The sequence below is a fragment of the Penicillium argentinense genome, assembly GCF_028826775.1.
Source record: "Penicillium argentinense strain IBT 30761 chromosome Unknown utg000011l_segment0_segment0, whole genome shotgun sequence".
Taxonomy (NCBI): domain Eukaryota; kingdom Fungi; phylum Ascomycota; class Eurotiomycetes; order Eurotiales; family Aspergillaceae; genus Penicillium; species Penicillium argentinense.
The window spans coordinates 1,875,173-1,888,170 of record NW_026622670.1 but is presented as its reverse complement, the minus strand read 5'-3'; the positions used below and the strand labels follow the sequence as shown (position 1 = coordinate 1,888,170).

At 51.4% G+C, this 12,998-nt stretch overlaps 3 protein-coding genes across 3 annotated transcripts; 2 read left to right on the top strand and 1 right to left on the bottom strand.

Annotated features, from left to right (window-relative positions):
• Positions 1–649: 649 nt before the first annotated feature.
• Positions 650–1,618, top strand: N7532_011719 (SDR family oxidoreductase; the record flags this gene model as incomplete). The annotated part of the gene is made up of 1 exon (XM_056624210.1): positions 650–1,618. One exon carries the CDS (start codon positions 650–652, stop codon positions 1,616–1,618), a length of 969 nt encoding a protein of 322 aa, XP_056469198.1.
• A 364-nt stretch (positions 1,619–1,982) lies between these two features.
• On the top strand, positions 1,983–3,667 carry N7532_011718 (mitochondrial processing peptidase; the record flags this gene model as incomplete). Its single annotated transcript, XM_056624209.1, has 5 exons — positions 1,983–2,132; positions 2,186–2,311; positions 2,374–2,451; positions 2,519–3,213; positions 3,277–3,667. The coding sequence occupies 5 exons, from the start codon at positions 1,983–1,985 to the stop codon at positions 3,665–3,667; spliced, it is 1,440 nt and encodes a 479-aa protein (XP_056469197.1).
• Positions 3,668–8,103: 4,436 nt separating this feature from the next.
• Positions 8,104–9,843, bottom strand: N7532_011717 (Phosphoglucomutase first 3 domain-containing protein; the record flags this gene model as incomplete). The annotated part of the gene is made up of 1 exon (XM_056624208.1): positions 8,104–9,843. The coding sequence occupies one exon, from the start codon at positions 9,841–9,843 to the stop codon at positions 8,104–8,106; it is 1,740 nt and encodes a 579-aa protein (XP_056469196.1).
• Positions 9,844–12,998: the final 3,155 nt, after the last annotated feature.

Here is a 12,998-nt window from a genome sequence, read left to right as displayed (position 1 = left end):
GTGTAGGAGATACTCGAGGCAGTAGTAGTTCATACCGATTGTATTCACTACCAGCTCTAACTGAGCTTGGCCTGCGGGATATCTGCAGGCTCACTAACAAAAAGCCGACTGCAGCGACCTTCCCCAGGCTCTATCCTTGCAAAAGCAGTGTCAATGTCAGGCTAGGCACAGCTCTTGGAGCTCACGAGCAACTCGAAATGGAGAGCTTCTCAAGGTGAAGCCAAGGAGCTTTTCCACTGAACCTTTTGGTTATCCATGGTCATTTCCACCCGTCTCGGACTTCCCCCGCGTTCTTAGCATAACAGGCCGGCGGATCGGTTCTCGGATTTCTCACCGAGATCGAACACCCAACCACGTCCAACAACCAGGCTCGGAATTGGTGCGCGAGCAAAGTCCACGCCGTCGGCATATGATGGGGCATCTGATGATGAGGAACGTAGGGGAGCAGGTTAGGCTCGGCTGCGACCCCGCGGGGTGCAGGACGCCGACTATATAATGATCCTCGGGAGTCCCCGTGTTGCACGGTCTCATAATACCAGTTGAATAATCGCTCTCCGAACGGATCGTCCGTCGCTGCATTGTCTTTGCTGTCGATTCCCTCATAATCCTGTTTTGATATCCGAGCACTACTACACTCCCCAACTTGACGATGTCGATTCTCATCACCGGCGCAGGCGGATATGTTGGCCAAGAGTTGGCCGCTGGTCTTCTTGCCAGCACCCCAAAATCTACCACCGTGACCATCACCGACGTGGTCGAACCTGGCGTGCCAGAAGCCGCTGCACAATATGCCAACCGTTTGACTTGCGTTCGCGCCGATTTGACCTCGCCAAAGGAGGTTGATGAATTGATCAGTGGCTCTCGCCAATATGAGACCGTCTATCTATTGCACGGCATTATGTCCAGTGGCTCCGAGGCCAACTTCGAGCTGGGAATTAAAGTCAATCTCGACTCTACTCGATACATCCTGGACCGACTACGTGCCACCCAACCTGGCGTGAAGGTGGTCTTCACCTCATCACTGGCGGTTTACGGCCCAGCAGCCCCTGGGTTCCTGATCAACGAGAACAATTTCCCGCCGATCCCCTCGTCTTCCTACGGATCACAGAAGCTCATCATCGAGACACTCGTGAACGACTACTCTCGCCGCGGGTTCCTCGACGGACGTAGCGTGCGACTGCCTACAGTAACCGTCCGAGCCGGCAAACCCACCCAAGCCGCAAGCAGCTTCGCCAGCGATATCATCCGCGAGCCATTCCAGGGCAAGAAAGCTATCCTGCCCGTGGGCAAGGAGACCGAGATGTGGATCTGCTCGCCTCACACCATTGTCAAGAACTTGATGCACGCGCGGACGATTCCGAAGGAAGCATTTGGCGAGTCACGCTCCGTCAACCTACCGGGACTGAAAGTCAGTGTACAGGAGATGCTGGATGCACTGGAGCAGGTCGGTGGAAAGGAGCGACGAGCGCTGGTCGAAGAGAAGTACGATGCTGCCACCGATAAGATCGTGCAGTCGTGGACGCCTCAGTTCTCCAACGAGCGTGCATATAATCTCGGCTTTTCCGCAGATATTTCCATGCTGGAAAACATTAAGCAGTTTGCGAGTCGATTTGTATGATTTTAGGGGGTGGTCCCCAAGCGGGTTCGGGACGGGTCGGTAGCGGGTGAGGACAGCGACAGGCAAATTAATCGAGTAATTTGGGCAGAGCAGCTGCGAGGTCTGAGTCTGTAGACATGAGGACAAATCACAATACCAGCATCTTCCATCACAAATGTCGTCGATTCGTAGCAGTCGTCGCAGTCGTAGTCTGAAGGGACAGCAAGGAAGTTTTCGGGATGGAAAGGGCCTGGTTGAAATGCGGGTCATGTGATTGGCTGGCGAGCTGGGCGAACAATTTGACTTCCGAAGTTCCAACCTCAGGGCGACTCCAGCTCTTCTCTCCATCCCCCTTCCCCCTCCTACCCACCCTACCTCGTCCGCAATGGCTTCCCGCCGCTTGGCTTTCAACCTGAACCAGGCTCTTCGGAGCCGTGCGGCTCTCAAGTCCATCCAGCCCGTGAAGCGCGGTTTCGCCTCGCCGGTTGCGTTGCCGTCCACCACCCAGTCCACCACCCTCTCCAATGGCTTCACCGTACGCCCTGCCAACCCGACCAATTGCGTCGCGCCCTCGCTAATCCCTCGCAGATTGCCACCGACTACTCCCCGTGGGCTCAGACTTCCACCGTCGGCGTGTGGATTGATGCCGGTAGCCGGTCAGAGACTGACAAGACCAACGGAACCGCCCACTTCCTCGAGCACCTTGCCTTTAAGGTTCGACCCCGCGAAACCCCGACCACTGCGATATCAATTCTAACTCAATTCGCCTCATATAGGGTACCAACAAGCGCTCCCAGCACCAGCTGGAGCTGGAGATCGAGAACATGGGTGCTCACCTGAACGCCTACACCTCGGTATGGCCGGAAAACCCAATGCATGCCCTGACGATTCACCCGCAAAACCGCTAACAACCCCGTGCAGCGCGAAAACACCGTTTACTACGCCAAGTCCTTCAACGCCGATGTTCCCAAGGCCGTCGACATCCTTTCCGATATCCTCCAGAACTCCAAGCTCGAGTCCTCCGCCATTGAGCGCGAGCGCGACGTCATCCTGCGCGAGCAGGAGGAGGTTGACAAGCAGCTTGAGGAGGTCGTTTTCGACCACCTGCACGCCACCGCCTACCAGGGCCAGCCCCTCGGTCGCACCATTCTCGGCCCCAAGGAAAACATCCAGACTATCTCCCGGGAGAACCTGACCGACTACATTAAGACCAACTACACCGCTGACCGTATGGTCCTGGTCGGTGCTGGTGGTGTCCCCCACGAGCAGCTCGTCCGCCTCGCCGAGGAGCACTTCGGTGGCCTCCCCAGCAAGCCCCCTACCTCCGCCGCCGCTGCCCTCACCGCTGAGATGAAGCGCACCCCGGAGTTCATTGGCTCCGAGGTCCGTCTCCGTGACGACACCATCCCCTCTGCTCACATCGCTCTCGCCGTTGAGGGTGTCAGCTGGAAGGACGACGACTACTTCACTGCCCTCGTCACCCAGGCTATTGTCGGTAACTGGGACCGTGCTATGGGCCAGAGTCCCTTCCTGGGCAGCAAGCTCAGCTCTCACGTCAGTCACCACCACCTCGCCAACAGCTTCATGAGCTTCTCCACCAGCTACAGTGACACTGGGTATGTATATTCTGTTTCTAATGACTGATTTGCCTTGCACCGTGCTAATATAACCAATTATAGTCTGTGGGGTATCTACCTTGTTTCCGAGAACCTGACCAACCTCGACGACCTGATCCACTTCACCCTCCGTGAGTGGTCTCGCCTGTGCAACAGCGTCACCTCCGCCGAGGTTGAGCGTGCCAAGGCCCAGCTGAAGGCCTCCATCCTCCTGTCCCTGGACGGCACCACCGCTGTCGCCGAGGACATTGGTCGCCAGATCATCACCACCGGCCGCCGCCTCAGCCCCGAGGACATCGAGCGCGCCGTTGGCCAGATCACCGAGAAGGACGTTATGGACTTCGCCACTCGCAAGCTTTGGGACCAGGACGTCGCCATGAGCGCTGTTGGCAGCATCGAGGGTGTCCTCGATTACCAGCGCATCCGCAACGACATGTCTCGCAACCTGTCGTAAACTCCCCTTCCCGATTGCGAATTGAATAAAGCTTGCTGAGGCCTGGGCCTTGGTGGGCCTCGGTGGGTGTTGTTGTTTGAATGTACTATCAATCATTGCCTTGTTTGCGTGTGAAAATAGCAATTTAATTGCCTTGGTAGACTATATAGTCTGTCGTCCAGGGTGACGCAGACCGAGATATTTCCTTTGTCCAACGCGATTCTATATTGTCTCAATTAAACGTTTTAAATCTAAGTTTTCTTGTAGCTGAGCTTCTTCATCGATAAAAGAACATTGAAGAATATGCTAGCCGGCAGCAGCGGAACAAGCCTCAGGCCTTAGGTTCGTTCTGGTCCCGCGTGGCTTGGCTAGAGCAGCCCAAAAGAACGCCGCAGGGAGAAACGCACAAACTGGAGGCTGTCTTCTTCCCTTTCCCCTGAATTCAAACCAGTTCGACCTTTTGCTGAAGACTGAGAATGTTCTGAGAATCTTGATCGTTCTCGATCATTACTTGTTTGCTATTCCTCTAGTTGGGCCGTCAGCGCGATGTTCAACAAGCCCCCAAGAAACATCATCGAACTTCCTCAGGATCCGCGAATTCTCTCAGGTCAGAAATACCGGAGTTCTCTTTACCTTCTAGCACAGTCAGCACTATGGATCGGCTATGTTTACATTACCGCGCGCCTGTTGCTTCTATTGCTAGCCCCAATACGAACCTGGCAAATGTGGACAATGTTTCTTCTGGAGGCCTTTTTCATTCGTATGTCTTGAAGACCTGAAAACATTTGATCATTGCGAGCTTTTGCTGAACTGCCTGTAAAGATATGACTCGAAAAGAACAGCGATTGACAGTCAAGGCGACCCGAAGTGTAGAACAGGGTTCCCGCTCCCGACTGCGGCTTCAAGGGAATGTTGATCTACCTCATGTCGACATCCTTCTACCATGCTGCGGGGAGGAAATCAATGTGATTGTACAAACAGTCCAAGCGGCCTGTACCCTGAACTATCCCATCTCTCACTTCCGGGTCCTCGTACTTGATGATGGCGGATCAGAATCGTTGAAAACGGCCGTATCTGATTTGCAATCTCGATGGCCCCATCTGTATTACAACTCTCGTGGAAGACACTCAGGTCAAGTCTTTGCGAAATCAGGTAATCTGAACTACGCCTTGACAACTCTTCAAAGCAACTTCCAGTCTGAATTCTGTGCTGTTCTCGATGCTGATTCGATTCCGACGAGCGACTTCCTCAGGGCTACTCTGCCCCATCTACTCAAAGATCCAGAAGCAGCCCTGGTGTCAACACGGCAGTACTTTTCCAATCTCCCAAAGGGAGACCCACTATCCCAAGCGCGGGGGCATTTCTATACTTGTCAAAACTCTAAGCTTGACATTCTCGGGTGCGCGATTGATTCAGGCTCAGGGGCAGTCTTCAGACGACAGGCGATTGTGGACGTGGGCCTTTACCCGACGTACTCATTCTCCGAGGACTGGCAGTTGTCTTTGTTATTGTGCGGCAGAGGTTACAAAATCTTCCAGGTCGACGAACCTTTACAATTCGGCCTGGTCCCGACTTCTCTCGCTGGTCATATTGCTCAGAGAAAACGTTGGAATATCGGCCATGCCCAGCAGATACTTGGGATGATTTCCTCCCGAAACAGAAACATATCAGGTCATCTGCGACGGCTGATTGCCCTGAATGGTTTCGAAATCGTGTTTGAAGAATTGTGCTGCTTTTTGGCATTTGCTACCGTGCCATGGTTGTTTCTTTCTGGGGAAAGACTCATTCCTACACTGCAATATCCGGCGGCCTGCTTCCAACTGACGTTTGCATTGACTCAAATATTCTTTTCATGGGCTTATGAATTCTTGCAAGCTGCACACACGGGATTCAGAAGTACACCTTTCGGGTTTCTCGAAAACAAGTGGCTTTCAGGATGTGAGTGTGACTGAAACTTTTCACTTAAATTCGATATTAACCGGAAGTCTGAATAGCGAACATTTGTGGAATACTCCGATTTTATCTCATCTCAGCAAAGCCAAAAGGATCATTTGTTACTGGGAGCAGGCAAAATTCCTTCAATCACAGCAGCACCTCCTCAATGCTTTTGAAGATGTACCGTGACTTGTGGGACAACGGCATTTTATACAGCGTGATTTTACTTGTGGCAACCCTTTCCTCGATATTTCATTCTCTCGTGAGAATTTTCCAAGACGAAAATACCTTTACGTGGGCGTTGCAGACTGCTCTCTGGCCCCAGCTTATATACATCTGCTTTTTGAGTTTGAAAATCTACATGGTCCCGGTGAGATACATGATTGGCCCGCCACAATACCCAGAGCGAACACTTTTCTCAGCCGTCACTACGTCAGCCTCACCAGATACGATCATCAACTTGCCCCAAATGGAATCAGTGCAGTCTAGATTGGAAGGGCTTAGCAAAGCCGGCAAGGAAATCATGCATCAGGGAAGACGGATCGAAATTCGAAAGGAAACAGAGTTTTAGGCCGAGTCAAGCCACTCGACACCACGGCTTCACATTAAATCAAGGGAATTGATGCAGCCACACCCATTCTGCCTCAGATCACACCTTCTCCCTGATATTTTAGATACCTGCTAGTTCTTCACCTTGGTTGCCCTGGCTATTGGAGCAGAAAAATAAACTCTCTGCTCTTCGCGGAAAATTTATTCTAGTCTGAAGTCCATCCATTTGGCATTGTGATTGCACATCACTCTGTAAAGTTGCTAACCAGACAGCTGATCACGTAGTGACTGGGTAGATGACCAGGTAGCTAACCAGGTAGGTGACTGAGCAATGGTCTTGATAGCCTGGCATTATCAAGACCATAATTGAGGGGTATTCGGCGTCGAAATTGGCAGCATGTTTGATCAAGGTTCTAGTTCTGTATTATCTGAGCGAAGCCATGACGAGTGTGATCCGAGACAAGGGGGGCGTGGAAGCATCAATCTCCTAAATCAATTAAATCTCGTCAACATTGCTATTTACCGTAGATTGAATGTTTCCTCGAGGAACAAAAGGGAAAATGCTTGCATCGACGACTCTCAGATTCTGGGTACCACGAGAATGACCTCCCGCATGGCAGATATTGTGCGCGATACATTGACTTTTTCCAGTGAAGCGGACACCAGTAATTACCACATTCTGCTCCGTCTGATTGAACACCATCTTTTCAACGAATTCCTCTGTAAAAACTCGAAGGTTGGCCCTTTTCGGCTATCTCGGGGTTATAGTACGTCACACCGGCATGGCTTCGAGTCCTGGTAGTACCATGAATACTTCCGGGGTTACGGAAAGGCCCCTTTGAAAGCCCAGACATCGGATATCCAGTAAGTGGCTGCCCAAGGGTTCTCGAAAGCCTTCGGCCAGGCCGACAGAAGTGTTGGGAATAGTCTATCGCCAAAGGAAACCTGGAGCGGCCCTGACGTTCCCTGAATCACTTCATCCATATACCGGAGAGACAGCTGATCTCTGACTTCGGCAGAAGGTTATTGAAAGTCTGGGGCTTTCTGAGGTAGCCTGAGAGGGACACCCAATTCCAGCGTTCATTTCCTAATTTTTTCCACGATTCGAGATCTGTTTTGCTGGGTTAAATGATCATTCCCAGACTGATGGCAGAGGAACCGCCAAGTGTGCGGCCTTTCGGCTCAGCAAGGCATCTTCCATTCAAGCCTTCCTAGACATTCAGATGTCAATACTTAATGTCATAGGCGGAGGCTCGATCTTCTTCGGAGCGCAAAGAGGCGCACGGACGGTCTTTACCTGAGGAGAACTGGTAGTGCACCAGTCAAAGTCTGGATCTTCATATGTGGTTGGGCCCCAACCCGGCGCAAAGATTCGTGGATCATCAAGACGGTTGATATCTGCTTCGAGAACAAGACATCCTTTCAGGTAGTCTCGGTGCTTCTTTATTCATGATTTATAGCAAAGGGGGTTTCGGAGACTCCCTCGGGGCTCTCTAATTCCAGCAGAAACGGCGCTGTATGCCGGAGATGTCTTGACGCGTGATTATTTCGAAGGTCTGTGCGAAGTCTGGTCATTAGGTTTAGCATTCGAGGAATCAACGACCTTTTATGTTGATGTCTTGCTGCGATATTAAGGGGGTTCATATATCTTGACATGCTTTCTGAGACCAAAAAGTCTCATCAGTATAGGTCGGGTAAAGACATAGGCAATGCCGATTGCCAGTTTTCCGAAATAGATGTAGTCCCTGCCGCCTGAAGAATGCAGGCGGCAGGTTCCGACGTCTCGCGTCTGCAGAAATCGGGCAAGGCGGGCACCAATGAGAAAGAATTTGCAGTAGACAAGGACATTGTAGGGCATCTCGGACACCTTTTTAACTCGTGCATCGTGTTTTTTGTTCATTATGATCATGTATGGTATTATTTGATTTTAATTTTGACATGCTGGTTGAAGCAAACCTCGGCTTCTCGTATTTCTAGACCATGCGCTCCAGTTGGCGCAACAGACCGTTGGGTTCGGCAGTCGCTTGGTTGCAAATCTCATCCGCGCGTGCCTTGTCATCGCTGACAGAGTAAATGCGAAGCTCATCAGCGTTTCCAGAAGGCCGGATGTGCGCGACATCGCCATTTTCGAATGTGACGCGGACACCGTCGGTATAGTTCGTGCCTTTAATGTTGGAAAATCCAGCTTCGGCCGAGAAAACCTGCTGAAGTTCTTGACGAATCTGGGCGAGTTGTCGCGTTTCGCTTTCCGAAATACTCGCGCGGATCGGTTCGCCCTTCGAGTTCAGCGGAACCATGCTTTCGTCCTCATATTGACATCCATAGATTTCATTCTCCCCAGTGAGCGCTTGGCCCTTCAAAGGCGAAAACCGCTCGACAATCTTCGCACTCGTGGGCCGGGGAAAGTTGCGAATAACTGATGCTCGACTAAATCGGGCGGGCAAGGATTCGAAAAGACCGGAGACGGTTGTCTGGCGCTTGCGGGACGCAAAAAGAACGCTCAGAAGAGGAAGAACTGCATCGCGCGTAGGGAGTGCGGGAAGCTTTTTGCCGTCAATCTCGATATCGGAGCCAGTGAGGAAGCCGCCGTTGGCCTCCCAACCTAGAACGCGACTTCGGCCTGCCGAGGCAGCGTTCTGCATACCATCAATCACATAGGGGCTTCCAATTTTAGTTTTGGGTGCCAGGACGGCCGCGAGGGGCCCGCGGTCGATGGCATCGTTGGTGCTGATGGGCACGACGACGGCGTCAGCACCGAGGAAATCGGCGACAACCATGCCCAGAAGATCGCCGCTGAAAAAGCGGAGCTTGCCACCTTCGGGCGCTAGGAGGAGGGGGCGATCACTGTCACCGTCTGTGGAGATGACTGCATCGAAGGTCTGGCCGGTGCTATCGACAAGGCTTTGAACCGTGTCAAGTTGAGCCTGATCAATCGCCTCCGTATCGATGGGGACAAAGGTCTCACTGCGGCCTGCGGGAAGGACCTCGGCCCCAAGTGCCCGGAACAACTCGACGATAAGGTCTCGGCCGACAGCAGAGTGTTGGTAAACTAGCAACTTCATGCCTTCGAGGGTGTCACCCTTGAAGAAGTCAAGGTACCGCTGGATGTACTCGCTCTTTCCCTCGGGAACGGGAGTAACGAGGGTCGAAACGGGGTTCCGAAGCATGCCTTGCTCGTTGAAAAGAGATTCAGTGAACGGCTGCTCGATAATTGACTTCCGGACAACTTCAACAGACTCATTGATGGGCTTCTCATCCTTTTTCATCAGTTCGCCTTTGGAGGTGTTCAGCTTGTAGCCATTGCGATCGAAAGGAATATGGCTGCCTGTAACCATAATACTACCCTTCGCCCGTTGCAAAGCGAAGAGAGTCAGGGCAGGAGTGGGAATGGCACCGAGGCTAATCGGGTTCATCCCAGCGTCCCTCAAGGCCTGCTCCACTGCCTGGCAGAGGCCGCCGCGGCTCGGCTCGACATAGTGAATTGAGCTGGGGCGCAGATCATATGCGTAGTAGAAATCGTCGCCGACTTCAATACCACCATCAGCAGGCGACTTTGCCTGGAGGTAGCGCAGTTCGCCGAGAACATTAATGTAAATCTCCAGTTGAGTCAAATCGACGATCAAGCCACGTCGACCGCTTGTACCAAATTTGAGCGACTGGGGCTTATACGCAAGGTGGGCCCCAAGGGAGGTTTGAAGAGAATCGGTCGACATCTTGGACAATGTCGGATATCGCGATGCTTTGCTGATCGCCTCGGGGGAAGAAGAAAACGTGGAGGATGGTGGCAAAGCCGTTCCTGAGAGCCCCTCGCCCACCAAGGTCACTTGACCCACGCTTTCACCGCTTATTGGCCCCGCGGCGAACAGTCAGGGGCTGTCAAGTTGAATACTTGATTTTTTTTCGCCGAGTCTCTATAATTTTGTCTGAAAAATGAGATATCTCATGTCTAGTCTTTTCCGACCAAGACGCTACTCGAATGCTTGGAAGGCCGTGCTCAATCCTGCTGGGCGTAAAGCGGCGAGGGGCGAGTCCGAAACGGGATCACCCTACCATTGGAACCATGCTCCCGCTTTGATCAAATCTCTGCGACAGTTGAAATGCATTTTGGGCTCCGAATTGCCGGAAATTTGGTTTCTGTAAGGACAAATGCTAGACCAAAATTCGACAGTTACCATCTGTTCGAGCAATAACATAGCCTCGTTTCACAGCATACATCGTGCAGACGGGTTTCAATTCGCGAAGGTTCGGAGAACTATATCCCCTCGGAAGAGAGGGTACGTATAAATAAGCACCCCAAATCACCCATGGGAGGTTAGACCTTCGCTGTTTGTGAGCCGCTCGCATATCCGGATTTTACCGAATCTACGACTTTCGGTCTACTCTCATTGCTACCTCTCATTTGACAAGATGCCGGAACTCCCGACAAACCGATGGGGCATCGTAGTACTGCCCTGGGATGAGTTTCGATAATAGTAAGCTGACAGTCATACAAGCCAACGGCGCTTCGAGTGTCCAGAAGGGAGAAGACTTTGCGAAACGGCACTGTCCAAAGCAAAGCCCAAAAATCTATGCTCGTACAACAGAGTCTATTCCGACGCGACTGTTGACATTGTTTACATCGGCACGCCCTTTGGATATCATTACCGAGATTGTATGGATGCCATTAAGAAATGTTTTGTGCGAGACGTTGTTCACCATAAACGCGAAATAAGCAAAGGAGGTCTTTGCGGCAGCCAAAGAGAAGAAGGTTTACGTTGCAGAGGCAATGTGGCTACGTCACCGTCCTCTTGTCTAAGATCTCGATCGAACTTCGCACTTAAAAAAGTCATCGGCGAAGTCTTACGAGCATGCTCTAAATTTGCATCCGGACTCGGAGTTGACATTGCATCGTTGCCTCTCACGTCTCGGTACCGCGACCTCACAATGGGTGCGGGATCTTGCTCGATATCGGCAACTATTCACTGACGTGGATCACGCTGGTCCTGAAGGGTAACGCGGGAGAAGCCGCAAATTGGGGTAAGCCAAACACACGAAAGTGGTATCGAGATTACAACCAGTGCTATTCTTCAATGTATTCTTCAATACCCGTCGATGGGTCGGCAAGGGATTTCAACCAGTACAACTAAAACCTTGAATGCGCCGGGGGAGATCTTTGCCGTTATTCACGGAACCGATGGGTATGTCGAAGTCGAAGGCAGGATGCTTGCTGCGCCGGTTTCCTTTACTGTCTGGAAGAAACAGGGGGCGGAAACCCCAGATTGTTGCTCTTTCCCAAGGACAAACTTTCAAGCTCAAAAATATGAGTTCCCTGAACTCGGTCGTAGCTTTGTGTGGGAGGCTGAAAATACGGCCCTTGATGTACAGGCAGGCAATAAGGAAAGCAGCGTTACGCCTTAGGAAGAGACCATTTACATGATGGAGATCATGGACGAGGTCAGACGACAGGGACAAACAGTGTATCCCGGCGAGCGCGATCCTGTGGAGAATCAATAAAACGAATAGAACAAGTGTGTCTCTTCTTTTTCAAGGTTGTGTCAGCTATCATCATTATTAATCGTGAGTTTTTGTTCTTTGCCTGCTCATGATGCCGGTTTTGAAACTTGGTCTCAGTTTTTGTTCCGAATCGTAATTGGGACTACTGCAAGCTGCATCTTGTCTTTAGTGGGCTTTCCTAGCCCGAGAACGTAACACCTCGGTGAAGGAGAACTAGCGTCTATACCACATGGAATTACTACATCATCCATGCTCATGGCGGCTTCGGTAGGAGTACAACCCTGCATACTTTATCATCTAGACAACATTTGCATGCAGATTTGAATAAGAATAGCAAGATTAGAGTTTACTCTAGAGCATGATTTATGCACATCCTCGCACACTTCCGCGGCGCAAAGCCAAAGGAATTTTTTCGACAGCTGCATTGCGGTGGAGTCCTAGCAGTGAACGGGGCCCTTAAAGGGACACTGCGTCCCACTGAAGAGGACTAGTGAAACGGATTGCACAAATCGTGAGTTTAAAAATGGCAAAAACAGCCGAGGTCCACGGTTGGTCGGCTTTCGCGGTGTACTTCATGGGATGGAAAGAGAAAAATATACCCATCCCGCCCTGGGATGAATACTCATACTATGAGATAAAATAAGAAGCTCGAAGCGATAATTGCCATAGAGTACCAGTATGTTTCAACTGTACTTTTTCCAAATAGGCAAAAGTAGGCCCGTTACCGCCCTCCCTCAGCCCTCTACCAAGACTGGGAAGGGCGTCTGGCCTTACCGGAAACGGATAAAGGTAGAGAGCTGAGCATCTATTCGTCAGAAAAATAAGAATGTGCAGATCTTGATTCTGGGGCAGCCAAGCGGCAAAACTTAGTCGAACGGGACTGATATAGCTCAGGTCAGCTCGCAGGCCGGTCCTTCCCCAAAGACAGATTATCTCAGGTCATATTCTGCCCTGTACCCACTCAAGTGGACACCGCGCCAGCTCTGGTCCCCAAGGCGATGCGTCGTCAGAACTACGGGGACCATCCGGGGATCTCAGATGCAAGGCCGAACGGCCAAATCACCGATCAGCCATTGTATCGGCAAAGGCTCAGCTCGCTTAAAGGCTTTCGGGCCCATTCCGTGGCTTATTGGCTCCGTCGAGCCTGAAAATAACATCATGCCGGTTTTGGTATAGTACAATGTCCGTTTTGGGAGGAAAATAAAAGTAAATTCAGACTTTCATCCCCAATCTTTTAGTCCTGGTCATCCTGCATGATGGTATCATTCATAGTGGTTTAGGCAAGAGTCGATTCTGTTTGTTTTTGGGTTTTTGTGAGCCTGTAATTTTCTCTCAGTTGTTTAAGCTGGGATCACCGCGCAAAGGCGTCCTTGGC